General features: G+C 58.7%; 1 protein-coding gene across 2 annotated transcripts; it reads right to left on the bottom strand.

The window, feature by feature from the left end:
- Positions 1–41: 41 nt before the first annotated feature.
- Positions 42–27,830, bottom strand: RGMA (repulsive guidance molecule BMP co-receptor a). 2 transcript variants are annotated; one of them, XM_021680514.1, is made up of 4 exons: positions 27,602–27,830; positions 9,848–10,362; positions 1,863–2,499; positions 42–1,121 (listed from the first exon to the last, which is right to left on the bottom strand). In XM_021680514.1, exons 1-4 carry the CDS (start codon positions 27,681–27,683, stop codon positions 976–978), a joined length of 1,380 nt encoding a protein of 459 aa, XP_021536189.1. In that variant the 5' UTR covers positions 27,684–27,830; the 3' UTR covers positions 42–975. The 2 variants fall into 2 exon arrangements, with proteins under 2 accessions (XP_021536189.1, XP_021536190.1); XM_021680515.1 differs by having other exon boundaries at positions 1,055–2,499.

Raw genomic sequence — 27,830 nt, 5'->3', positions numbered from 1 at the left:
AGAAAGCAAATTCCAACACGCAGTCCAAAAGAAAATAACAAAACAAAAAAACCCCCAAACTTTACTTGCATTTAGCCATTAATAAATAATTTACAATATGTACATGCGGTGACACTCTACACAGGTCGCAGACACAAGGACGCAGTGAGGGGTCCCCACTTCCAAGCAGAACGCAATCAAACACAACCAAAATAAAGTGCTTCACTTTTTACTTCCAACACAGGGACCATCTAAAAACCAGCAGGGCGGGCCGGGGCCGAGCCTCCTACCTGCCTGCCCTGGGGTCGGGCAGAGAAAGGGGACCTCTTGGAGGGGAGGCGGGGAGCCTCCTGCGCCAGTGTATGAGAGGTCCCTGGGGAACAGCAGAAGGGCTGCCCCGAGACCGAAGGGCCAGGACAGTGCGGGGGCTGTGGGAACCGCCCTCCTGCCCCTTTTGGGGGTGGAGCCTGGCCCGGTGTTGGTCCCTGGGTTCTCTGGGACAGCAGCAGAGGCGGGACTGGTTTGGGGCTCCTCGGATGGGCAGCCTGGGCTGGCAGGAGGTGGGCGCCAGGGCTCTCGGCGGCAAGCCCCCCTTTCCTGGCTGTGTGGCCACGGGCTTAAGGGAGGGGACTCGAGGGATGAGACCAGCCAGGGATGCTCAGGCCGGAGAAGCTTGCAGACCCTGCTCCTCTCCTCAGCCTGCAGACGTGGGTGGACAGGTGGGGAGCGGGGCTCTGGGGGGCAGGTGAGGGGAACGAAGAGGATCAGGGCAGGCCAGCTGGCCCCGTCCACTGCGCCTCCTGCCCACGCCCTGCGGCCCAAGCTCCCCTTCCCCGGGGGCTCTTGCCACCTGCCGGAAAGAAGGGGACAGAAAGCAAGGGGTACTTCTGTTTAGACATTTAGAAATGAGGACATGACCTCCTAAGCACAGGGGGGGACTGGGGGCGGGGAGGGAAGGAGCCCGAGAAGAGCATCGGAGCCTGTCAGTGGCGTCGCTCAGACCTCGTGCGGACAGCCCCTGCTGGCCCAGCTGCGGGCTTGGAGGCAGGGACCCGCAGCAGGGACCCGGCAGCCAGGCTGCGCGCGGGAGTGTCCTCGGCTCACAGGCAGGCCATGGCAGGAAGGCATCAGGCGGGCACAACCTTTGGGGCAAAGGATGACAATTTGCTAAAGATGCCGAGCAGCCCCCCAGAGTCGTCCTAAGGCCCGAGGGGAAAGGAGGCCCCGCCTGGGGGGGGGTCCAGCCTCGCGGATGCCTCAGCCCCTCAGCTTAGTGTGTGCGAGTGTGCTCGTGTGAGTGTGTGTGCGTGTGGCGGGCACGGGCAGCGGTCGGCTGGGCCTGTTTCAGTGCATTGCAGGGGCGGGGGGTGGGGAGGAGCTCGACTCTGATCAATCCCAGTGTCTCTGGCAGGGCAGGGGTGGGGGGCTTCGGCCTGAGGGGCTCTGTTTTGCACATTCACACTGCGGGGCGGGTGGAGGGGAGCGGCTCCCCCCCTCACACAGCTCAACTGTCACAAACATCACAGCACCAGTCACCACGACCTCTCAAGGCCCCCTGACGGAGGGGGCGGGGTTGGGGGGGGAGAGGCCACCCCCTGCCCCAGCCCTTGCCAGCACACAGCCCGGGGCAGCTCTGAGGTAACCGTCCACAGCCCGCTGGCCAGTGGCTGCCTCCTCTCCTGACCCCTGCAGACCCTGCAGGGCCGTCCCCTCCCCCCAGCCCCTGTGCCCCGCGACGGCCCCAGCCCTCCTGCAGCCGCCCACCGGCTCAGGGACGGGCAGCCGCCCCTCTCTGCCCTACGCGGCCACAGCCTCCAGGAAGGCGGGGAGCAGGGCGAGGAGCAAGAGGCTGCCCAGGAGGGGCCGGAAGGTGGGGGGCAGACCTGCGGCGGCCGCCCGGCCCGGCGGCTCCCGAGTCCTCTCATACAGGTGCAGCCTGTCTTTGTTGGAGTGCAGCATCTTGACGTCCTCCAGGGCGTAGTAGGCGGCCAGCGTGAAGTTCACGTCGCCCGTGGTGAGCAGGTCGAAGACGCAGGCCTGGTAGTAGAGGTCCTCCACGGGCAGCTTCTCCTTGCACTTGGCCACGGCCGTCTCGTACGGGAAGGTGTCCGGGGCCGCGGGCGCGGGGCTGGCGGCCTCTGGCCTGTGGGGGCCGGGGCCCTCGGCGTTGGCGCGGAAGGCCTGGAAGTCGATCTGCTGGTTGAGGGGGCAGCCCCGCAGGCAGAGGTAGAGGCCCTGGCTGTCCCGGTCCTCCACGGCGTTGACCACCTCCTCGGGCATGCGGACCGCGAACGTCAGGTAGCGGCCCACCTGGCGCACCACGATGGTGGTGCCGATGTACTTGGCCTGGATCTCCACGTGCTGGCCTGACACCTTCTCCGTGATCTTCAGGCTGTTGGCCCCGTGCTTGTCCCCACCGTTCTTGGAGCCGTCGGCGAAGGCGGCGGGGAGCTCGTCCATCTCCGCCTGGTACACCTTCTGGTCCACGCACTCCTGGAAGTTCTTGAAGATGATGGTGAGCTGGGGGGAGGAGGGGGACGGGGATGGAGAGAGGGGGTTAGCGGTGCCGAGATGGTGGTGCGGGGGAGGCCCAGCCCATGCTGGCAATGCTGGGGACAGGAGGAGCCCCCCTGATGCCCCAAGCCGTCCCTCCCCATTTTGGCCACCTTTTGGTGCCACCTGCATTATTATGCACTTAATTTTTTTCTTCAAAACAACTTGTTTTACTCTAGGACAAAGGGGAAAAAAGGAGAGAGAGACAAACCAAGAGACAGACTCTTAACTATAGAGGACAAACTGATGGTTCCCCGAGGGGAGGTGGGTGTGGGGGGAGGGGTGGGGAAACAGGTGATGGGGATGAAGAGCACGCTTATCCTGATGAGCACTGAGTAATGTATGGAATTGCTGAATCCCTATATTGTACGGCTGAAATTAATATTACACTGTATGTGAACTATACTGGAATTAAAAACTTAGTAAAAAAAAAAAAACAACTTGTTTTATTGAAAACAAAAAACAAAAACAAAAACAAAAAAAACGGACTTAGAATGGGAACTTTAAATCACTCCCCTAAATAGAAAACCAGCTCATTTACTATATATAGAGGTGGACCATAAAAAGAAGATCACAGCTAATTAAAAATAAAACTTCATTATCTGTTATAGGAGGCTGAGTAATGGCCCCCAAGATATTAGGCCCTAATTCCTGGAACCAGCGAATGTTACCTTCTATGCAAAAGAGACCTCGCAGAAGTGATTAGGTTAAGGACACTGAGACGGCCAAGTTATCCAGGATTAGCTGGATGGGCCCTAAATAGAATCACGCGTGTCCTCCTAAGATGGAGGCAGGGGGAGAGGGGACCATCGAAGAGGGGAAGGCTCTTTCCAGAGGCAGAGACCGGAGTGGGGGGTGCCCATAGCCCAGGGATGCTGGCAACCACCAGAGCCTGGGAGAGGCGCCGAACGGTTTTCTCCTGGGAGCCTCCAGAAGGACGGACCCTCCTAACGCCTTCGTGTTAGCCCTGAAAGACTCATTTCAGATTTCTCACCTCCAGAATACAAGACCAGACATTTCTGGTTGTTGGAAACCCTGAATTTGTGGTGGTTGTTACAGCAGCGACAGGCAACTAAGCTGGTCCCCAACCATCTCACGTGATCTCTCAAGCCGCCCGCGGACCTGCCGCCAGATGCCTTCCAAAGGGCCGTCAGCCACTGGCTGAGCGTAACGGCAGGTGGATGAGGACAGACTCAGGCTCATGGAGAGAATGGACAGGCCGAGGCCTGCAGAGGCCACTGTGGCAGGGCTGCCCTGAAGGGTCACCCAGCCAGGCCTCGGAGGTGAGCAGGGGGAAGAAGGAGAGGAGGGCACCAGTCAGAGAAAGGAAGACGGGGGGCGGTGGGGGGCTCCAGGGTGAGCACGCAGCCCCCACGAGGGCAGCAGGGAGGCCCATGTCTGCTGGTGCCTGCAGCCGGGGATGAGGGGCTGCGCCAAGCTGCTGGAGGAGAAGCAGATGGTGGGGGCTCCACAAGTAACCATCCTCCTGAGAACCACAGACGCAGGCGCGGTTGCTGCATCTTCTAGTCCTGTGGGGCGCTGCAGGGGAGGATGACATGACCTCCCATTCAGAGTGGAGAAGAGTCAGGCTCAGAGAGATCAAGGGACTCGCCCAAGGTCACACAGCCAACAAGAGGTAGAACGGCTTTAGTCTCTTGGTTTCCAGCTCCTGGGCTCTTTTCGGCCACAAGCCCCCAGGGTGGGAGGCCTGGGAGAAGGATGGAGACAAACAGCCTGGCGAGCGAGCATTTCCCCTTGTTATCCTGGCTGAAGGACCAGGCTGCTCTTTCCCTCCATAATCCTAACTAGGAAGATTGCATGGGCTGGAGACAGGAGTCCAATCTGGGAGAGAAACCACCACCCCTCCTTCATTCCTATGCCCAGGTGCCAACTTTTTACCACCGGTGGCTTGAAGACCCCTGCCCCCTGAACCGAGGGTAGCTGGAACCTGAACTCCGGCCCAAGGCCAGGGAGGGAGGCCGAGTCATGGGGCAAGAGGGCACCCAGGCCTTTTGGGGCCCCCTGCTAAGCCCCCACCCCTAACCTGCGCATTGCCCTCACCCCCCTGGGCCACCAGTCCTAGAACTTGTCCCCTGTCCCCAGGAGGGGAGAGGCCCAGCCAGCTGTGTAATGGGATCCCTGAGGGGTACCATACCTCCAGGCTGAGGGGGCCCCGGATGTCCTGGCCGTGGCTGAATTTTGTGCTTGGGCGCCCTGGGCGATGTGGCAGTGGGAGGGGCACAACGAAGGCCTAGCAAGCAGGTCCTACGGGCAGGGGGAGGCAGGAGAGCTGTGAAGGACCTCAGCTCAGGCCCAGGGTCTGGAGAGGCCGGGGCCCAGGGTACAGTCTGGGGCCGGGCCACAGGCCAGGCAGTGTGGCTACAGTTCGGGAGGTGGCGGGGGGGGTGGTGGCGGCGGCCAGGGGCACAGACAGGAGGCCGAGGGGGAAGCAGGCAGGGAGTGGCCTCAGCCTGGAGCCTCAGGAGCAGAGCTGAAGTTCTAGGCTGAGCCAAACCAACAGGGTATCGAGGGCCCGGCTGGAGGTGCCCAGGCTGTCTCATCACTGCTCACGCTGGTGAAGCATACGGGTGACTGGGCCGGGAGTGCACGAGGGGCCTGGACCTTCAGAGGGAAACTCCTCTCCCCCAACCCCAGCCCGATACTCAGAAAGCTGAGAATGAGAGGCAGGCCGCGGTTGGGAATTTCGGGGACTCCAGACTCTTGGGCCTTTGTGGGCCCCCTCCTCCAACACAAATATTAAAATTACATTTTGTGACCACACTGGTGTCAAGACTAATACAGTCGAGGTTGGATGATGCTGACTTTTCCTTCTGACTTGAAAACGAATGAAAGCTTTTTCGTGGGTCCCTGGATGTCTTGGGGCCCCTGGCGCTGTGCCTGTTGGGGCCCAGCGAATGGTCAGGATGGACGGGGACACATTCTGCTGTCCACACGGGACACAAGGAGGGGCTGGTGCTCCGAAGCTGGAGGCCGGGGGCCTGCCAGAGTCCAGGCCCGGGGTAGGCACGGCGTCTTGGGCACCGGACTCCATGTCCCCATGCCTCCCTGGGAGGCCACCGCCCGGTCCTGCGAAGCAGTGCACCCCAGGTTTGCTGTGGGATGTCACAGGTGGCTGTAGCCCCCCCATCCCGCTTGGAGCCCTACCCATCGGACCCCAGGAGCCTGCCGCTGCCCTGCCATCCCTGGCCGACAAAAATGCCCACTTCCTAGCTCCACCTCCTGCTGCTTCCTTCTCTCGATCCCACGGTGCCCGCCCCGATGTGGAGGCTGCCTGTGGGGGGCCGGGAGGTGCAGCCAGGGTGGTCTGGGCAGTGGGTGGTCCTGCCATTGGGGGGCGAGCGATGGGGGGCTCCGGTGTCCCTGCCTGGTGTGCCGGGGAGCAGGGGGGTGGGGGTGGGGGGCTGCTGGTTTCCAAGTGCTATCCGTCTCCTGGAACAGGAAAAGCTGGTTTCCCTCTAACAGTCATCTCTCGTGGAGACAGGCTCCTGGAAGGCTGACAGCCTGCTAGACTCTTCTTGGCACCAGCACCAGGGACTCCACCACAAGTCACAGCATGAAGGGGCCTGTCGAGAGCCGGGCGGCTCGCTGCTAGCTCGGCCACGGGTACGGCTGCCACTCCTGTCTTGGCCGCCCCCCTTCCCAGGGGGGCCCGAGGCCCCTCCACCGCGCCAGGCCCGGTGCTAGGGGCTGTACCTACACAAGGCGGGCAAAGAGTCTGAGAGCCTTGTCCTCAAGGAGCTCACCCTCCAGGGGGCGACAGACCAAGGAGACGAGTTAGGCGGTGGGACGGATGGTGAGTTCTAGGCAGAACCAGCACAAGGGAGAGGGGAGGAAGGCAGAGGCGCGAGCTCCTCCTCTTCCGGAGCCTCGGTTTTCTCATCTGTACAACGGGGGTGCTCCCAGCACAGCTGGAGGGAGGGTGGTGGAGCTGGGGGCTGAGCACAGAAGGAAGTCCCATGGTGGCAGGAGGCTGGCTAAAACGTCAGCTTGGGCCGGCAAACACGGCATCGCGGCCACCTTCGAGATCGGAGGGATGGGCCAGGCTGGATATTGCTGGGGTCCCAGGAAACGAGCCAAGGCCCCTCGGGGTGAGGGGAGGGCCGAGGGCAGTGGGCTCAGGTGGGCAGAAGAGCCTGGCAGAGGGCTCTTGGGGGGGAGGCACAAAAACCCCCTCAGAGATAACAGCCCCTTGACTTCCCGTGCTTCCCCTGAGGCTCCAGGCTGCCCTCCCGTCCCCGTCCCTCCGCCAGTCTTCTGGCCCCGTCCTTCTGAGCCAAGCTCTGCAAAGGACTTGGGGGAGGCCCTCCCCAGTGCTCTGGGCAGAGCATCCTGCACCCACCCCAAGGCCCCCCTTGCCTGCTTTGGTCCTCCATGATCAGCCTGGGAGTGGCCACAAGGGAGGAAGCCCCCCCCCCGCACAGAGGCTGACACCAAAGTGGTGTTTCGTCAACGTCTGTGGAATCAACGAATGAACAAAACTGACGCACCTGCGCACCAGAGGCCCAAGAGAACAGGCGTGGGCAGGCCAAGGGCGCTGGAGAGCAGAGACTGGTGTCTCTCACCCGGGTAACCCGGTCTGCTTGGGGGCCTGAGACCGGCTTGGCCACAGACACGGACCCTGTCATGGCTGGGTCTCCGGGGGGCCCAGCCTCGTGTTGCCTCCCGGCTGGTGAGGAGGTAGCAGAAGGCTGTGGGGCTCTCGGCCTGCTGGGGAGACTGAGGTGACCCTAGGTCACAGCAGAGAGGGGCTGGGTTGGTCAAGCTCTGCTGGGGAGCCCCCTACTCTCTGGAGCCTCCATGCTGGGATAGGAAGAGCAGTGCTCCCATCCCTGACTGGGCACTTCTGCCCAGTGCCTGGGAGCCTGGAGCCGAGTGGGCCTTTGAAGAACACCGTCAAGTGCCTGGATCATTAATCCACGTGGTTTGGGGACAGCATCGCTGGGCTCAGGGTCCCAGGCTGTGCCTGGGAAGAGCTGAGTGTGGTATCCAGGGGTTCTAAGCCCGGGCATGTCACCCCAGCCTGCGGGACCTGATGGGACGTGGCCTAAAGGCTCTCGGCCCCCCCTCCCGCCTTGCCGGTCACAAACCACAATTCCTCCCAGGTCTGTGCTTGGCTCTGTTATCACATCTGGTGCTCACACCAGCCTGGGTTAGGAGGGGCCGGGCTTCTGAGGTCCACGACGCTCTCATATCCTCAGACTTCCCTGTGTGCCCCTGCCAGGGTGGGACAGGGAGGCGGGGTTCCCTCCCGCAGTCTATTTGCTGCTGGATTTAGAAGCTGTAGCCTCAGGCTCCCGGCGTTCATTGATCTTGGCTCTAGGGAAGGAGGGAGGTGGGTAGGTGGAGGGGCCCCAGGGAAGGCGGCTGGGTCCTTGACGAGGGCCCCCCCTCATTCTGCGGAGGGCTGAGAGGGTGGCCAGGCTGGAGAGAGTGCTGGCCGTAATTCTGCCGCCCACCAGGCTGCACAGCCTGGTGCCAAGGGCCTGCTAGGGGGTCCACAGGGCAAAGACCCACTTGTTTCTTATCCTGCAGCTGGGCCCAGAAAGAGACCCTCTGGAGGCATGCGGGGGCCACCAGGGCAGAGGGAGATGGCGGGAATCTTCCCGACTGCCAGGTCACCTCACTGTCTTCCTGTGGGACGTGGAGGGACAGGAAGGAACAGAAACGCCCTTTGTGGACCAGCCTGGCGCTGCCCAACGTGTCGCTTTGCAACGTGCTTTTCCTAGGAAAACAGACCCACTGCCAATCCGGAACCCCCCGGGGGCTCTGGTGGGCCAGGCCTTGAGGTGGCACATGGGTCCCCATCCCCTGCACTCTGAGAGCCCACCAGCCTCCTGGCCTTGAGGCTGCTCCTTCTGGCTGAGGTCTGAATAGGGGGTCACGGGAGAGCCTCCTGGAAGCACGCAGGGGAGGGAGAAGATGGAGGTGTCCAAGTGCCTGGGCCACGGGCCACATCCGTGGCTGCCTCTGGCTGTGGCCCTGTGAACAGGACTTGAGTCCTGCCACCCAGAGACTGAGGCCTTCTGGGGTCAGAAGATAACCGGCTCTCTGCGGCCTCTGGGGTGCCAGATGGGGATAGCCACTCATAGCCAATGAGAACATGCCCATCTGCAGAGCCACCCAGCCCAGGTCAAATGCTAGCTCAGCGTTCCCAGCCCACTGCACTTTGGGCAGAGAGGCACATCCCACTTTGGGGATGCGTCAAAGGGAGCTGCCCCAGCCAGGCAGCGCTGGCTTGAGGGAGGAGGGAAAGCTGCATGGGTGGCCCCTGGGATGCTCAGTAAGCTGCTTCTCTATCCTGGCTTGTTCCATCTCCCCGTGTTCCCAGACACCACAGCCGCTCTGCCTTGGGGCTGCTACCTCTCCGTATAGGCATGGGGCAAAGAAAGGGCAGGACGGTAGCCTGCTGACCCCATCAGCATCCTAGAGCCCTGGCCTCTAAGCCGGGGTCCCTAACCCCATCCATGCCAGAATCACTTGGGGCTTTAAAACACACACACACACACACACACACACACACACGCCCACCAGAGATCTGGTGTCATACCAGCCTGGTGGGGGACCGGAATCACTATCTTCTAAAATCTGTTCAGTTTGTAAAGGTGCGAACGTGAGAACCCCTGGGCAGGACCGCTGTCACCTCCAGGGGTGCTGGGTCCCCGTGTCCAGGACGGTCGGAGTTCTCCCTCCCTGCGGGCAGTGATGGAGACACACCTGCACAGAGGCTTCTCTTTTATCAGGATTTAATACTGGAGTTCTACCAAAATGCAGTTTGAGGGCAAGAAATAGTCCAAAAGCCTGAAGCCTAGTGCTCTGGGCCGTGTTTCTCCTTTACACCTGGACCCGGCGTTTGCCCAGGTCCGCAAGCACACACACGCGCATGCATACAACCGGAACTCAGCTTCCTGAAATGTGTACCCTTCCCACGTACAACGCATTGGCAACCTGCCTTTCCTATCGGTGTTTGGTTAGGCCAGCCTGTTCTACCCTGGCCAATTAAAAAAAAAAAAAAAAGTGACATGCTTTTGCTGGGTTCTGACCTCAGAAAACTGATTTCACAAACCCCTAGCAGGCAGCATCCAGCATTTGAGAAACATCACACTCTCGGCAACGTGAAGAGGTGGTTCCCGGTCGGTTGAGCTCATGACAAAGACCCTCTAGAACATTTCCTTTGTAAACAATCAGCCCATTTACTGGAAATAAGAACATGGTGGTGGGGGGGGTGGTTGCAGGCGGTGTCTGGCTCTGGGCCCCGGTGACAGCAGGGCCGCCCAAGCCTCAGTCTCACCCTTACCTTGCTGGTGGCGGTGGCGGCCGAGCCGGGCAGCACAGGTGTGTTGGTGACCTGCACGTTCAGGTAATTATTGTCGATGAGAGGCCAGGCGCCCTGCACCTTGCAGGTCTGGAAGCGGTCTGTGAAAGTCCTGAGGTGCGGGTCCCCGAAGAGGCCGCAGTGCGTGTAGTTGGGGGCCGCCGAGTGCTTGTGGAAGCTCTTCTCGTAGTGGCAGATCTCGGGGCTGTCGGAGCGCTCCTGGCTGTCGCCCGGCGGCGGCAGGGTGCGCAGGCGCGGCTGCGACGTGGGGCCATCCTTGGAGCAGTTGTACTGGCTCATGAGGTCCTCGATGCCATGGACGGCCGAGTGGTAGGCCAGGTCGCCCCGGCAGGTGCGGGCCGTGCGCCGCGTGCACAGGGCGTAGGTGCGCAGCGCGGCGCAGAACTCGGGGGCGTCGTCCGAGGCCGGGGAGTGGCTGCCCGCCGTGGCGCTCCAGAACTCAGAGTTGCACTTGAGGATCTTGCACGGGGACACGGCTGGCGGGGGGCGGGGGGGGAAGGAAGGGACACGCTGTCAAGGCCAGCCGGCGGGCTCCCGCCTCCTCTGCCCCGCGGACCAGCGCCGCGGGCACACGCCCCAGGACCTCTCTTCCCAGACGCGCCACCCGCGCCGCACGTTCGCGCCCCGATGGCAAATAATCCCCGCCGGTGGGCGTGCGGTGCGGAACCTGCCCTTCCCAGCCTTCCTCCGGCCTGGGGTGACCCCAAGGGGCCAGGCGGGCAGAGCGGCCTGCCGCCAGGGCCCGTGGAGGCCCCTCCCACAGTTCCCACCTGCGGCGTGGTCAGTGTTCCTGGGCAGCCGGACTCGGGGAGCTGACAAGCCACCCTTGGGCCTTTGACATCTGCTGACACCGTCACAGCTATCCCCAAGCATTGTGGCACGCTCAGCAGAAATGTGGCTGGGAATTAAGGCCCACTGTGTGTGCTGGGCTCTGCGACTGTGTGACCTCGTACAAAGCCCTGGACTTCTCTGTGCCTCCTCAGATTTACCTAGAAAATGAGTCATAGGGCGCCTGGGTGGCTCAGTTGGTTAAGCGACTGCCTTCAGCTCAGGTCATGATCCCAGGGTCCTGGGATCGAGTCCCGCATCGGGCTACCTGCTCTGCAGGGAGCCTGCTTCTCCCTCTCCCACTCCCACTCCCCCTGCTTGTGTTCCCTCTCTCGCTGTGTCTCTCTCTGTCAAATAAATAAATAAAAATCTTAAAAAAAAAAAAAAGAAAATGAGTCATAGTAGTATGTACCTTATGAGGCTGGTCAGAGTGGTTAAGGACCAAGAATGGCACTGACTAGAGCAGAAGGTCAGTGAACGTTGGCTAGTATGATCACTCCATGAGCTTCGGTCCCAGAAGGCCTGGTTCCGGCCAGCTTGTCTGCAAGAGCAAGGGCAGCTTCCCTCTTGGTTGCCATCGCTCCATCCCTCCCTCCTCTGTCCTGCTCAGGAGAGCATGCTGGGAAGCAACGGAGAGCGATAGCGTTGGATCTGGCCTTAATTCATGGTTTTTTTTAAAAGTCACTCACAAGCTTTGAGATATTAGTGACCATTAGCTACGAGGGACCATGCCTGAAAACTGTGGCTTTAACACACCTGAATCTTGGAGGCTGCCCTTTCCTGGCCTCCCCGATTCTTTTGCACAGTCCCTAGTGACTTCAGTGGCCAGGCATGCAGACCGGCAGCAGGAAGGAAGGTTCTACAACAGGCTCCAGGAGCACAGGGGCCGGCAGACCAGCTGGGAGGCCTGGCCTCTGCGCTCGCAGCCCAGAGCTGGAGTGATCAACAGGAGGATGGAACGACTGCTCCAGCCGCTCCTGACCGGGCCCCTAGCCAGGCTTGAGAACCCTTGGAAAAGTCAGTTTGCTTCTTTGGTGCTGGCCTTTTACCTCCAAAATCAAGTTTCCAATAAAGCCAGGGACAGAAATACCTAAGGGCAGGCTACGGAACATCTGAGCATCGGCCCTGTGCCCGGACACCTGGATGGCCTATCTCTTGGAGATCTAGGCCTCGGCAGGCCCCTGCATGAGCTGAAGCTGACCTGCCCAGGTCACACACCTGGGCACGGGGGAGCCCGTGCTCATCCTAACATTCGGGCTCCTCTCCTAACTTCCCCTGTATTTGTCACCACTGCTGACAAACGAGGCTGTTTCCGGTGAAGTCTGTGTGGACATTTTTTCTTTTGAGAGGTTACATATTTACTTAAATGTGTATTAGGAAAAATAAAGCAGATTTGATATAAGAACTACAGAGTTAAGCAGATTTGGTAAGTAAGGGGGGTAATTGCCATGAAGAGGCACCTGGGGTGAACAGGGGAAAGGCATTGTTGAGAACCCCCCCCCATGGTCTCCCTCCCACAGATGTGTGCTCTTGGGGGCAGGTGTCCCTTGAAAGGCAGCTAGAAGATTCTCTGGCCCTGCTGTCTTCATATTTCGCCAAACAATAGAAGACACGCAAGGCCCAACCGACCCTGCAAAAGGCTAATGTGGCCTGTGTGGGAGAAGGTGAAGGAGCCCCTCACAGTGGAGGTGAGGTGAGGAGAGGGGGTAGGTGTGAGTGGAGGGGTGCCGTGCAGAGGAACACGCTGGGGGGGCCACCTACTCTCCGTCTCTGGTCGGCTGCCCCCACGCACGGCCGGCTCAGGCAGCCCCCCCGATTCCGGGCGCAGGGTGTGCTGACCCGCGATGCTCTCTCAGAATCATGGAGATCGGGACGTCTGAGGAAACGCTCTGAGTGGCACACGGGCCTGTGCTGAGTGGCGGCCACCGGGCTGTGCCCACACCGCCCACCAGCCCACCAGCGTCGGGAGCCCTGCCTGCAGTCAGGCTCGGGTCCCCCTCGGGTGCCCAAAGGGGAGAAAGGCCACCACCGGCCCCTTTACAACCAGACGGTGGCAACCCGAGCAGGAGCTGTGTGGGCCTCAGCTCTGCCAAAGCTGACCCGGGACAGCAGAGAGCCAAGTCACAGCTACTTTGTCTCCGGCTGGTGCCTGAGCTCAGCCAGCCCTCCGCGCGGCCCCAGGCCCCACGGCCCTGCCCGCCTCCCTGAGGGGCACAGCCAGGCTCAGCTGGCTGCCTTTCTGGCCCCAGGTCTCTGGGAACAAGCTGAAGCAGGATTTTGCATCTGGCCTGTTGGGCCTAAGAGCCCACACCCAGGGCAGTTCCTTGACATTATACAATTAGCACATACGATCGCCTCCGCCCGCCAGCCGCTGAGTGGTTCAAGGGCATGCTTCACCACCAGTGACCTTCAGCCTCTCCCTGCAAGAGTCCCCCACCAGCCGCGAGGCCCGTGGTCCCCAGGTGCTCCGTGGCCTTGCCCCCTGCAGACCAGTTCCCAGGGGCCGCTTTCCAGCATGGGCAGCGGCTAGAAGGCAGGGGTCAGGAACGGGGCCTGGGGCAGGACCAGCCCGCACACAGACAGTGTGGGGTATGCGGAGTGTCTCACTCCTGACCCCCGTTTGTGGCTCCTTCCCCACCCAGGGGCGACTCCGCAGGTGGTGGTAGGAGACTGATGTCTTCACAGCCTTGAAAATGGCTCAGAGCAGCTTCCCAGAGGCAGAGTTCTCCAGTAGGTCTGAGGTTCGTGACCGAAATCCTACAGAGCTGCCCCGAAAGGGGGTCATCAAGTGGGATCTGCCAGTACCGATGCGGCTGGCCCTTAATCCTCGTAGTCCCTAGTGACTTCAGTGGCCAGGCATGCAGACCGGCAGCAGGAAGGAAGGTTCTACACAGGCTTGTTGCGCTCTTCAAACCTCCCCATGCACACCAACCACCTGGGCTGAGTCAGCAGGCCTCAGTGGGCCCGAGGCTCTGCATTTCTGCCAGGCTCCCAAGGGGGGCCCATGCTGCTGGTCACACTTCTGGCCACACTTCTTTAGAGTTGGGCCATTTTCTTTTCAATGGTCACGACAGGGCCAAGTTCGAACCTGCTGGAGCCCAGCCAGTCTGGAGTGTGTGAATGGGGCATTTCCTTTGGCGTGGGAGGGGGGTGCAGAGGGGGCAAAGGGAGGAGGCGGCTCTCCCAAGGTGCAAGCCTAGCAGGGACACAGCTGCCAACCCTGAGCAGTCCTGGGCATCCCCGCCCCCCTCCGCAGGCCCTGGGCCCTTGGAAACTAGGCCTTTCATCTCTCGGTTCAAACTCAGTGGGGCTCCCTCCCTTGCTCCCCTCCCCCTCTCAGAGCCTCCCGAGAGTGGTGATGGCAGCTCCGCCCAGCACCCCCAGGGGGCGACCGCGGTCATTCTGTGGCTGCCCTTGCACCCAAGAGGTAGGCCTTCCGCCCCAGGCAGGGTCCACACAGGGGTGAACTCCTCCAGCCCCTCGCTCCCATGAAGTCCCACTGATCCCATTTCTCAGCAGTCTGGAGAATGTTCCCGATGTTATCACCCGGGACTAGGGACAGACCTGGAGAGGTGTGAAGGTGACGCTGGCCAGATGGGGTGGTGGGCAGTGGGCACCGGAGGGAGAGTGTCCGCCTCAAAGTCCCGCTCTGTCCCCTACCAGTAGTTGTGGGAACTTGGCTCTGCCTCACTTTCCTTATCTATGAACTGGAGGTAGCACCCACCTTAGAGAGTTGCCAAGGGTTGAACGAGAAGATGCACTTGGTCAGCCTGGGACCCCGTGGGTGCTCAACAAACGGGGGCCCTGACAAAGGTCTCAGAGGGGGATAAACACCTCCACCCCCGTGAGGTAAGAGGGTAGAAGTCACAGGCGGGGACAGGGAGGGGACAGGAAGGGCACTGGACCAGAGTGTCCCTTCCCCCACCTCGCCCTCATCCTCACGTTAGGGCCCTGGCTGGGCTCTGCCCCCCCACCTGGATTTGGACGGGCTGAGTGTGCATACAGCTGTTTCAGTGCACTGACCACCCACTCCTGCAGCCCACCCGGATCGGCCATGACTGGCTGGGCGCCACACTTCCCAAGGGCACCTGGGATGACTTCACCCACCACCACACTCACTGTCTTTCACCGGGGAGGATGCGATGGACTGGATGTGTCCCCCCCAGATTCCTGTGTTGAAGCCCCCACCCCAATGTGATGGTACTTGGAAAGGGGGGGCCTCTGGGGGATGATTAGGTTCAGATGAGGTCATGAGGTGGGTGCCCCATGATGGGATTAGTGTCCTCCTAGGAAGAGACACCGGGTGGGGGGGGCTCACCCTCGGCCACGTGAGGACACAGCAAGGAGGTGTGAGTTAGAGAGCTTAGTTAGAGAGCTGCCACCAGAACCCGACCATGCCTGGCACCCTGACTTTCAGCCTCGGGAACTACAAGCCTTGCCCTTTCTCTCCTCCCCTTCCTGGGCCCTCCTGACTCCCCCCCTGCAGAAGCCAGATCACTGGAGACATTCACTTGGCCAGGGGCCAGAAGACCAGGTGGACTCGGCTTCCCCTATTCCAGGGAGTCCCCGCTCCTTGAAAGGACCTGTGGTCACTGAGGGGTGACCTGGGCTGGGATGACTCTCCCAGCTCTTGAGGGGGACAGGGCATTGGAGGAGGCAGTGAAGAGAGCTCTCATCTCTTGCTTGCCCTCCCCCCCACCAGCCCCTGGGACCCAGTCTCTTCCTCCTGCTGCGGGGCCCCGCCTTCTCTCCCGCAGCTATCCTTTCCTCTCTGGTGTCCCAGGCGCCCCACGATGCCTCTTCCACCCAGACGTTTCCTGAGAGATGGTGGAATCAGAAACTTTGGGTCCTATAGCACAATTTCAACAAGTTCGCTTTTGCTCTTGTTAACGAATAAAGGAACAGACCTTAGGTTCTGTGACACAAAGAAAACGAGAGCACTTGCAATTTCCCCACCCAGACAGAGCACAGGGGTGAATTCAGGGTCAACAAGGCGGTCGGTGATAGGTTTTGTGTCACTGGGCAATGCCACGCTGGAGATTCTCGGGAAGCGGGGGACCTCACTTTGGGAGGCGGTGCTGGTGGGGAGGGTTTAAAGGTATGTGCTCTAGAGGCAGATGCTCACTGTCCAATTACAGCTCTGGTGCTCAGTGCTGTGTGGCCATGGGCAAATCCACTAACCTCTCTGAGCTCAGTGTTGCTCTCTGTGCCACGGAGATGCATCAGGACTTTCATCAGTGGCTTCAGGGACCCGTGGAGTTGATGTAAGCAAACCCTGAGAACACTGGAAGGAAGCTCAGTGGAAGTCAGTTTTGTGTTAACTTGGCTCGCTTAAATAGTCATTTGTGGGGCAGACTCAGACCTACCTAACAGCTAATGTGTGCTGAGCACTTACTAGGTCCCAAGGCTGAGCAGCACATTGTACAGGTATCTCCATTAACCCTATGACGGCCCATTCAGCAGCCAGGCACACTGAGGCCTAGCGGCATTACATAGCCCCCTCCTCCTTCACCTTAGGTACCTCCACACACACCAGGCCGAGCCCATGGGCTCTGGGCCACAAAGACAACGAAGAAGGGGCTCTGCCCTTCAGGGGGCTGATGGGGCAGGGGCGGCGCGTGCAGTGGGGGCAGCAGGGGGTGTGACCCACAGGACACACAGGCTTCTCCAAAAAGGAAATAATGATGACAATAATGACGCCCCGATCTTCCCTGGCCCGTGTGGACTGCAAACCGCTCGAACGCCAGATCTTCACGGCTACTCTGAACTGGCGGGCAAGAATTTTTTTCTCCATTTGATATGTGCACGCATGCGTGGCCCACACAGCCAACAGGCTTTGGGGGGCTATTTTCTCTGCTTTTCAAAGTGCTTGTGCCCTACCTTTCTGGGGACACCAGCTGAGAAGGATTCAGGTCCTGAAATTCCCAACAGCGAGATGTGTTTTCTTTGACCATGCCCAGTTCCTGACGTAGGGCCATCGCCACCCCTAGGTTCTCAGGTCAGTGACCACCCCCCAAATGGATGGTGAGCCCTCGTTTAAGGCTCCCGGCCAAGCACTCCCACTACAGACGGAGAAGCTAGAGCTCAGGGTGGGGGGATGGCTTGCAAGAGGCCAGGGACTGGCTGGGACCAGACTTGCGGGGCTCCCATCCCCCCGACCCCTGCCTTCTCTCCAGCCCTCCTGGGCCTGTCTGCCTAAAGTGGTCACACATGAGCTGTCATTTCCTGCGGGTCACACGGAAGGGACTGCCAGGGCTGGACAGTCCCCACGGGTGGAGAGCCGAGGGGCCCTCGACCCCCTCTTGGAGTCATCCTGCTGCTCCATGTCTACTCCACTAAATCATGGGCTGGAGGCCACTCCAGGTCAGGAACCTGAATGTAACCGGGCCCAGCATCAAAAGGAAAAGCTCTTGGCTGCAGTGTCACCTGCCAAAGAAACCACAGACGGGCTGATTTTTATGTCCCGTATCTTAAAAGAAAAAAGAAAAAGAAAACGAAAAAGCACGAGACCTTAATTCCAGGCAGGAAGCCTTGGACTTTTTCTGATGTGAACATCCAGGGAAGGATGCACGGAGAGGAAAGTGGGAGAGGTTGAAACAAATCTTACTGCAACTCATGCAGGCAGGAAGAGGAGACCAGGCTCTGCAGGGTGAGCCGCCCTTGGTGCTTTTGGGCTGACAGAAGGTCATGGCTGCCCCCTCCCTGCCTGGTTCCTGCAGACAGCAAAGTGGCCCCTTCTGGCCCTCTGGATGGATCCAAGACCGCCAATAGGCACAGGGCCGGGGGATCAAGAACCTGACCGGAAGTCAGTTTTCCTGCGCTTCATTTCCATCTTAGCCACTGTGTCCTTGGGCTGGGGGGCTCCTGACTCGTGCATTTGGGGCCAGAACTCCTTGTCTCTCTGTGCCATCGACTTAATCAAGATCACTTTATCTAATGATCACTTTGTGACCAAACTGTCTTGGCTTCTCAAGATGCGCCATGGAGTTTTAGAACCCCGGGGGTCTGAGGGACACCCAGGGTCTCTGGCCACAGGTTTCCACCTCCAGCCAGCCTCCACTGCCACCCGAAGTCTGCGGGGACAGGACTGTCCCCTCCTGCTCTAGATAGCTCCAGCTGGGGACCTGCATCTGCCTCCAGGGATATCCTAGGGGCCTCGGCTCTTGTCTAGAGCCACACAGAAAAGGCTCACATGGGACCACGCTGCAAAAACTGAAGATGACCCCTCGGCCCTTGCGTGTCACCTTCCTCAGCTTCTGGAGGCTCTGGGCCTCACTGAATGCTCCGCATCATCCATCGACGCCCCAGCTGAGGGGTCACCTCCCAAGAGCAGGGGCCCCTCATCTTCCCCCACCCCGCACTCAAAGCATCTTAGCAGATCTGATGCCTTTTTTAAGCCCCCCCACCCAGGGCTCTGCTAGGTCTCCGGGGGGAGGCTGGGGGCTTGCATGTGCCCCGGCACTCCGCGTATGTAACATTTCACTTTTGTGGGGAAATGGGCTCCGGACTGCCTCCTTTGGGGGCTGAGACGTGCCCGCCGAGAGGAATCAGAGCCTCACAGCCAGCCTGACTTAATTCCTTTCCTTTCAAAAGCAACCCAGCGCCTCTTGGAAACAGCCAGGCGGGGGCAGGGAGCTCGGAGCATCGGCCGTACCGCCCTCCCCCCCCCCCCCCCCGGGGCAGGAGGAAAATATTTATGCACCAGCGCAGCATTAGCTGCTTTCAGAGACCTCCTTTGAACTGTTAATCAAGCCCAATCTTTCGGAATAATAGCCTGATTATTACCACCCTGTTTGCATAACAAAGAAGCCCAATAAAACTTATTTCACTGTGCACCAAGGGGGTGTGAAGGATCGCCCTGAGAAACGAGTCTCAGGAATGCAGCGAGCCGCTCCACGGCCAGAACCCAGGAATAAAGACAATGCAATTTGCCACCAAGAAAAGCCCAATAGACCAATAAATTACCCGCGTGCAAAGGGGTTAGATCGGGTTTCAGTGGCTGTGTAGGAGGGGTGGGGTGAGCCAGCAGAGGGGAAGAACCTGCCTCCTCTTAAAGGGGTAAGGCTCTTTTGGAATACAAGCCCCGTGATCGAGTTGGTTTTGTCCAATGTCGGCGGGGGGCGGGGGGGGTCCTAGCACGACAACTGTCTGGATTCATCTACTCGCTGGAAGTTCTGGACCCTACCAGGTGCTTCATGCTGTTCTTGCAACAAGCCTCCGTGGGTTTCTCTGCTCAGGTGGAGGCAGCTACCAAACTTCTGTCACCCAGGTCTGGAAGGGCAAGTGGGATTTGGCAGGTGGCGTGGGACAGAGGTCTGGAAGCACAGCGGCCTCCAGAACAGCGGAGGCTGGCTGGAGCCGAAATACTGGTTGGTTGCTGGTAGCAAACGTCACCGAGCTCCAAAGTGCTTTCCTCTGCTGTGTGAGGGGGTGGCCAGGGGACTCCAAACCCCTTTCCTCTTGTCCCCCAGCTCCGTTAGACCCCACAAGTGGGTGCTGGCCTCGGGCTGTTTCCATCACCCTATCCTCCTCGGAGACCTGCGGGGTCTCACCCGGAGTATGGGCTTCGGTAGGCCCCCCTCCCAGTTCCTCTTTCCTGGGTCCCCCACGCCCCACGGGTGGAATAGGCTCCCTGCGGTGTGCGTGCCTCCGAAGGTGCTCCCACAAGCGCCCAACAGTCCCCTATACTCAGGTCCCTCTGTGCAAATACCCCCGTGTGGTTCTGTTTTCCTGACTGGACCCTGCCGCGCCAGTGTAAGGATTTCAGACTCGATGTGGCTGATTGTGGGGAGCCCCCGGCCAATGTTCAGTAGGTGCACGGCATGATCAGAAGGTGGCTTTAGTCCACCGAAACCTGAGACCTCCCGTTCCTGTCCCCTGCTCGCTCTGGGCCATGGAGGCACGGGGGCTCCCCTCTTATCATTAACCTATCATTAAGAAGATAGGGGACTGAAGGAGGTGGGGAGGGCCCCCAGCATGGCACTCTGGCTTTGGCAGGAGCAGTTGGAGCAGCGGGCCACTCCCCACCCTCTTCTGTCCCCTCAGCACGGAACCAAGGCCCGGGCCGCGAACGGAGCTGGTGCGAGTATGTGGCTCACTCTGGCCTGGGCAGTGTCCTGGCATCTCCCTGAGTTCAGAAATGCCCGGGACCCGCCCGTCTGTCTCTCCCACAGGAACTGCACCGGATCACCATGGCGTCAACATCGACGTGTTTGACAGCAGGTACTTCAAGGGACACACCCAGGTGACAGCCTGGGTATTCTGCCAGGTGCAGCCGACCCTACCTTACTTAACCTGCAGCAAGCCAGAAGTGGTCGTCTTTCCTAAAAAGCATTCCTCCCCGGTGCAGCCCAAGATTGTCCCAGGGAACCCACCTAGCCCGCCACTCCCTTGGAGGCACCAGGATCTTTTCTCGGAGCTTCCTCCAGGAACCAGCCTACAGGAGAAGGCGTCAGGCAAGAGGAAGTTTCACAGAGAATCTCAAATGACCGGAGGAAGGGGCGGTGGGTAGGCTGGGGTGCCGGGGGTTAACTCAGTGCCTCCCACCCTGCGGGGAGAGGGGCCCCACTGCCACCCACCGAGCCGAGGCAGGAAGCACTGCCCCCTCTCCCACCCAGCCAGGGCCGCTCCGCCCCAGCCACGCATGCCAAGTTGCTGCAAGAAAGCACGCCGAGTGCCAAGGAAAAGGGCACACCTCAGCTTGCCAAACTGGACACCCTCCCCCCGCTCCCACTGGGGCCCTGCGGAGCTAGATCAATGGCAAACAGGACATTCAAAAAAGCACCTGTGTTCGCCTCAGGCCTAAAGGCCACAGGCAGGCCTGGCCGTCAGGCGGCTGAGGGCTCCTCTGGATAAGAGGGACCCATGCCGGCCAAGGGCTGAGCGGGGAGCGAGATGCCATGCCCTGAGCATCCTGTCTGAGGGCACAGAGATGAGCTACCCCGGGTTCCACAAGGAGGGTGGTTATGGGCAAAGACACCACTTTTCGGATATAAATGAAGCTCTCAGGTGAGTAATTTGGTCTTGGTGCTTTGAGGCGTAACCCCTTTTCCTGAGTCTAGGGGCTGGCTCTCATAATGATAATTTTCCATCCTGGCTTTTCCTTCAGCAACCCTGGCCTCATCTGCTTGGCTGCTCCAGGTCCAAATTCATTTTTTTTAAAGATTTTATTTATTCATTTGACAGAGACACAGTGAGAGAGGGAACACAAGCAGGGGGAGTGAGAGAGGGAGAAGTAGGCTTCCCGCAGAGCAGGGAGCCCAATGTGGGGCTCGATCCCAGGACCCTGGGATCACCACCTGAGCTGGAGGCAGACGCTTAACGACTGAGCCACCCAGGTGTCCCTCCAAATTCATTTGAAGTGGCTTTGTCACCCTCACTACTGTCCGCAGGCTGGCCTCACCCCCCCCGCCCCATGCAGTGGGAGGGCAAAGGCACGCCAGCTGGGCACACGCCCGGCTGGCACACACATGTGTGAGCCTGTGTTCATGGGACATTCCTTAGCATGGGGAGCAATAATGGGCTCCTTTCTGCAGGGACCTGGGTGCAGACGGATCACTTTAATAGGCGTCTCGGTATTCCGACTGCTTGGGTGAAATGGTGCATGAAATGAATAAATAAGCAAAACCCAAAAGACATAAATTTGACTTGGGAAAATTTGCACAATGTCAGCCCTGCCAACTTGTTTTCCTGACCTATGGCTGGGTGGCATCTTCTTCTTTGAAATACTAAGCCAGGGATGGATAGGGAGCAGAGAGGGCCCTTGGGAGGAGGCAAAAACGCTAGGTCCACAGAAAATGCGGTCACTCTTCATTCTGCTATCGAATCTCTCCCAATTTTGTTCCTTATTTTTCCTCACCTTAAAGGCTTACGTGCTACATAGCACAAACTCTCATATGCCACAAAACAAACTTAATGAGCGTGTTTATTCAAAACAGGGGATATGGGTAAGGGCAGGGGTCTGTGTTCTCCCCCTGGCTCTGTCACTAGCTAGCTGTGTAATGTCAGGCAACCTCTCTGACCCTCGGTCTCCTCTTCAGGACAGTGGGAGTGATGACGTCCATGAGGAAGGTGTGGTGATCTCATGAGGTGTTGTATTTAAAGCATTTGGCAGAGCGCCTGGTACACTATGGCCACTCAATAAGTGAAAAGAGCTTTAAAAATTATCGTTCTCCATTCAAATGATCATACTTTGGAGAGAACAATATAAGGTATTATGTCTCCAAGGATGTGCATCATCTTAAGTAGTGATGGAAGTCTGTGGGAGGTCGGAATTTGGGTTATTTTCATTTACTTACTTACCCTTTTTGGTTTTTAGATTTAAAAATGAGTATTGCTTTTATAACCAAAAAAAAGTTATTTTAGAAAGAAGATTGGAGTATCTGCGGGGGGGGGGGGAACCCTGTGGTCTCTGTCTCTTGAGAAAAAACAAAACAGAAATGCCAAAAACCCAAGGGCCCTATAATTCCCAGGATCTCGTGGGGTGTGTTCAGGATGTGCAGCAAGGAGAAGCGTATGAAGAAACAGAAAATGGGGTTCTGCCCTTATTAAGAGAACTGGTGAGGGGCACCTGGGTGGCTCAGTTGTTAAGCGGCTGCCTTCGGCTCAGGTCATGATCCCAGGGTCCTGGGATCGAGCCCCATGTCGGGCTCCCTGCTCCGCGGGAAGCCTGCTTCTCCCTCTCCCATTCCCCCTGCTTGTGTTCCCTCTCTCGCTGTGTCTCTCTCTGTCAAATAAATAAAAATCTTAAAAAAAAAAAAAAAAAAGAAAGAGAACTGGTGATCTAGGAGAGGACAAAAACCCAAGACCCACGAAGCAATGAGGCTGAGAGGAAGCACAGGTATCTGTAGCCAAGGGGACAGGTGTCTAGGTCATTGGAGGGATGGCACCAGACCCCAACAGACAGCACTGAACTTGGGCTTTGATCAAGGGGGCATTCCCATTCCAAACTGGGCAAGCCTGGGGGTTGCCCACAGGGAAGGTGTGGTGGGATGGTGGCAGAGTGTGCATGTGTGTGTGTGGGGGGTGCGGGCAGGAGTGACCCGGAGCCTGGGGATGTGCCAGAAGCCATGGGAATGAGGCCTGGGAAAAGCTTGGGGGCCCGGAAGACAGAGGGTCCTCCCTTTTGAATGCTCCAAAGAGGGCTAAGAGGAGGCATGAGTTCCTGAGCGGGACTTTCAGAACAATTCATTTGGGGGTGTGCACAGGGGGCCTGAGAGGCAGGTCCTAGGGCTGGCCAGCTCTTGTAGCAAGGAGACAATGGGAACAGGCAGGAAAGGGCGTAGGAAGGAGGCCCAGCCCCAAGCATGGATTGAACGGACAGGCCCACGTCCCACTCAGGGCTTTACAGTTCTGGGCACTCGCTAACATACTCAAACCAGGCACTAGTCCCGGGGCGGGGGCGGGTGCGGATCTAAGGTGAGCCACCATCTTGGTGTGCCCAGGACTGAGAGAGTTTCTTTCTTTTTTATTTTTATTTTTTTAAAGATTTTATTTATTTATTTGACAGAGATAGCGAGAGCAGGAACACAAGCAGGGGGAATGGGAGAGGGAGAAGCGGGCTTCCTGCCGAGCAGGGAGCCCGATGTGGGACTCGATCCCAGGACCCCGGGATCATGACCTGAGCCGATGGCAGACGCTTAACGACTGAGCCACCCAGGCGCCCCTGAGAGGGTTTCTAAGGACACCAGACTTGCAGCTTTAAAACTAGAAAAGCCCGGGGTGTGCTAGGATGAGTTGGTCACTCTAGAAGAAACAGCGCCTTCGGTTTTCCGCAGGTTAAATTCAGCCAAGATGAGAACAGCATGGTAGCTAACCACTCAATCAAAACATAAAGTTGGGGTTCTCTGCCCAGTCTGTGCAGGGCCTTGCATATTTCACTGAAGAGAGGATTTTTCGCAGGAACCATGTGTCCCCCAGCCTATAAACAGGTCCCCACCCCGTCCTCTTACCTCCACAGGGTCCTGGGACCCCCTCTTCCCCATCGCACGGAGCGTCCTTATCTGAGCCCGTAGATCACCTATCCCCACTTCTCCTTTGAGCTCTGGGGTGATTGCTAGCAATTACCTGAACCTTGCAGGCAGGTTTCCCTTCTTCAACCACAAGACCAGAAATCCTCTCCTTATGCCCAGTTCACCCTCAGGAGCCAAAGAGCAAACCATCCATAGGCTCTTACATCCCGCCCTCCTTGGGAACCAAGGCCCTGCTGTGTCACACGCCGACCTGCTAGCTGGCTCTGCTGTCCTCTGGCTCTTGCAACCAGACATCACTTCATTCTCTCCCTTTGGGACACTGAGTCCCACTGGGAGGACAAAAATGTGGTAAGCAAATGGACTTGCTTGCACATTTCTAAACACCAGCTCTGGGAGAACTTTTCTCATCTCCATAATGACACAGATGCACTTGAACACTGCGGAGAGCCTTGGTCTCCCCGAGCCTTAGCCTTAGTTTCCCTCCTGAGGACTAACATTTCTGTAGCAGGTGCAGTTTAAAAGTAAAGGGAAAGGAACGAGGGGAAACGACAGGCAATGATCCTTAGAAGAGCAGTCCTCACACCGGAGCGTGCATCAGAACCCCCTAGAGGGCCTGGTGGAGTACAGACTGCGGGGTCTCACCCGGAGTATGGGCTTCGGTAGGTCTGGCGTGGCCCCAGAACTTGTATGTCTAACCAGCTCCCAGGGGAGGCTGAGGGACCAGACTTGAAGAAGCCCTGCGCTACAGTACGGAGAGCACCCACAGGACGTTGACGGGAGGCATGCCACCGTTATCTACAACCCTTTGACGGGCTTTTCTTAGAAATTTGTTTTATGAAGTCACAGAGGTTTCAAAGTTTAAGAAGCATCTATTTATCCCCTCTCCCACGCCCTGCAGCTAGACATGGCCACTGGTCCATCCACATCCACTGTGGGCACAACATCATCCAAGCACACAGCCCTGTAGCCCGAGGAACACCACGGAGCCCTTTCCCATTAGGAGGCTGGGGGTCTGCCGGCCGTGCTGGGAGAGGGCCCCGAGGGCTGTCACTGAGTCAGGAACACAGTAGGCCCACCAGTGTGCCGTAGGCACTGAGCGAGTACTTGGCAAACACTCTCCAAAGACACAAAAACTCTCAGTCTACAGAGGTTAAGGCATCTTTCTCCACAGGACTATGTCCAATTTAATTTGCACTCCTATGGCTTTACTCCTGGCAGCCCATTCAAGTTAACTAGCGCCGAACAAACCTATTCTTTGAGGAGCCTGCTCCAGCCAGAGTCCACCTGTCTTCAGTGGGAGAGGCCCCAGCAGGCGGGGCCCCTGGGGGTCTCTTCGCCTTGCACTTGCCTACGCTTTGTGCTTTCTCCAGCACCCAGCCGGCTCACTTCCCGGCTCTCCATCGGACCCGCAGCTTCTCTGACTTTAGCGCAGATCAGCCCCTCTGCCACTGGGTCAAAGAGGAGGACAGTCTGTCCATCTCTTCGTGGCATAAATGACCCATTTCATCTCTTACTTAAGAAACTTGTCTTCTGACCCAGATTCCTTGAGCACGCAAGTTTTTGGAGCCCCCGGTGTATTTGGTGTGGGGAGACTGGAAGCTCAGTTTTCAGTAAGGTGGGCAATTTTGACTTAAATGCAGCTGTCAAGGCCTCAAATTAGAAGAAACACGAGCCAGTTGGCATGACCCTGCGGCGGCTATCTGTTCTATCTGCCAGGTTTTAGTTACCAGCCTTGAAGCCAAAAATGAAATGGGCTTCTAGGAAACAAAAGTGATGGAATGCGCGTTGTGAATTATATAACCCCCCAGCTTTCCTGGGACCGCGGAGCGGGGGAGGAATACTTTAAAATAAAGTTCTAGAGATGGAGACATGAAATGAGCAACACGGAAAACACCGCCACCACCGTGGTGCTGGAGGCTGCCTCCTACCTCGGAGGCCTTCCAGCCGGCCCTCCCTTTCCTCTGTCCAGTTCCAGCAGTTAACAAGCGCTGCCCCTTTAAGAGCGGGAAGGTGTTGTTTTAAGGGCCTCTAAGCCCCCCTTCTCAATTTCAGCTCCGAGCTGAGATCACATCCCCCAAGGCAGCCGAGGGACAAAAGCTATTTATCAACCCATCTGATAAAACTTCCAATGGGCCGGATCTTTATCTAGACCAAACCGAGATGCACAGACATGGCAAAGTCCTGCTTCTCCAAAAGGTGGATTTCGTTTTAAAGAAGACTGTCCTATTTATTTATTTAGTTAGTTTTGGGAAGAGAATCAAATCAGCCTTTCAGCCAGACCCTTCTGTAGAAGGGGGAACTGCCTTTTAAAAGGTGTGTGTGTGGGGAGGGAGTAGGCCACCCCGCTGCTGGGCTCAGGATAAAGGGTGTTAATATTCCGGGACGGGGGCGCACGGGGGTCCAAGGGCTCTTTGGGTCACTGACACCCTTCCCTCTCATCTTGTCCTTGGCTGGGGCCTCCCCAGTGGAATCCAGAGCTGGGAGCAGGTTCCGGCTCTCCTGGACGCCCTTGGGCCGCGCAGCTGCGGAGCGAGCTGGGCGCGCTGGACTCCGCGGGCGCCAGAGGCCCGGGAGCGGGGCTGGGGTGAGAAGGTAAACTGATCCCTTGCCCTTTACCGCCGCCAGCATGGTCCGCCCGCCCGCAGCCCCAACTTGCAGCCAGGCCGAGCCCGGACCGCCCAGTTCTGCCAGTTCCTGAAACCCAGTTGGCTGGGAAGCAAAACAAAACAACCCAATCCAGGTCTAACTGAAATCCTTTCTTGCAAAGAGCTTGGTTGTGCGCGGGGGCTGCGGATTCGCGTCCCCGCCGCAGAGGGAAACAAGCTCGCACTTCTGCAGACAGACACCTCGGCACCCCGCAACACAATGGAGCCGGCCGGGAGATCCCGCCTTGCGACGGGGACCATTTGGCCCGTGACACTGCGTTTATTTGTATTTTTAGCAAGAGAAAAATGGGTATAAAGGATTTAACTGGCGTTTCCAGGCTGTGAGTAGCATATGGCCAAAGTGAAATAAAGTTTTATGAAACATTATAAAGAAAACAGACCGGGGATTTAAGTTTCGTGCCTTCCCCCGCCCCCCGAAAGGAAAAAAAAAAAAAAAAAGTAAAGAAACTGGAGCGTTTGGGAAGGAACAAATGCTTCTCTGTGGAGTTGGCCTCCCTTCCCCCAACAAAAACAAGAGGTCCGGGCTCGGAGGAATTTGAAAGCAGCGATCTGCCAAAAACATTGTGAAAAACTATGGGGGATTCATTGGAAACAGATGGCTTTTTCAGCTTTAATTCTGAAATTCTCTCCCTTTCTGACACAATAAAAACAAACAGGGGGCGACGCGGAATGTTATCAAACAGGAACCCGGGCTCGCGTGAGCCTAGTCCGTGGGCTTCCCCGCGTGGGCAGGCGCGTGGGGGCGGTACGGGACGGGGTCCCGGAGGAGGGGGCGGCCGGGGACCCGCCCGGGACCTCAGGGGCGGCCCCGGCTCCAGCCCTGAGCACCCGACAGGTTCGCACACTGGTGGGCAAGCTGCAGAAGAAAGTGCCCCCCGCTGCGAGTCCGCGATCCCTCCTCCTCCCCCCTCCTTCGGGGCCCCTAAGGGGCGCGTCCCGGCACCCCCTTTCTCGGAGGGAGGGAGGCGCCCCCGGCCTCTGCGACCTCCCTGCTCCGGCTCCTTCTCGTGGCAGCCGGGCGGGGTCCTTCCACCAGCCCCCCCCCCCCGCCCCCCGGGTCCCCGCGGGCATCCATCGCGTCCTCGGCGGGGCGCGGGAGAAACAAAGGCGGGTGGAAGTGGGAGGCGGGGGTCCCGGGGCTGCCGGCGAACTTCAGCTACGACTGGCTAGCAGACGTGTGGCCGAGGGGCTGCGACGAGGCCCGGGAGCGGGCCCGGCCGTCTGTCCCCGCGCTGGGGGCAGTGCCTTACCTGCCGGGAAGCTCCAGAGAAGGAAGGCGAGGGTCGGCCAGAATCCCAGGGCTGAACGTCCTGCCCCTCTCCCCATACCCATCCATCCAGCTCGGCCTGTTACCACTAGCCTCTCCCTGGAAGAAGAGTTTAGAAGAAAAGAAGAGGAAAATAAATCACGCTGCGGAGAAAGGGCAGCCTCGTTCCGCCGGCGGGAGCAGCGAGCCGGGAGGCTCGGTACCCCTCGGCC

Source organism: Neomonachus schauinslandi, chromosome 9, assembly GCF_002201575.2.
Source record: "Neomonachus schauinslandi chromosome 9, ASM220157v2, whole genome shotgun sequence".
In the NCBI taxonomy this organism is placed as follows: Eukaryota; Metazoa; Chordata; class Mammalia; order Carnivora; family Phocidae; genus Neomonachus; species Neomonachus schauinslandi.
The sequence above is the reverse complement of the archived record's forward strand: the minus strand, read 5'-3'. Positions and strand labels throughout refer to the sequence as shown.

Coding starts and splice junctions, on each gene's coding strand:
- RGMA (XM_021680514.1), bottom strand. CDS start 27,683: ATGGGTATGGGGAGAGGGGCAGGACGTTCAGCCCTGGGATTCTGGCCG. Junction 2,500..9,847: donor CCGCCACCGCCACCAGCAAG/GTAAGGGTGAGA, acceptor TCCTCCCCCCAG/CTCACCATCATCTTCAAGAA. Junction 1,122..1,862: donor GGGCCGGGCGGCCGCCGCAG/GTCTGCCCCCCA, acceptor TTTGCCCCAAAG/GTTGTGCCCGCCTGATGCCT.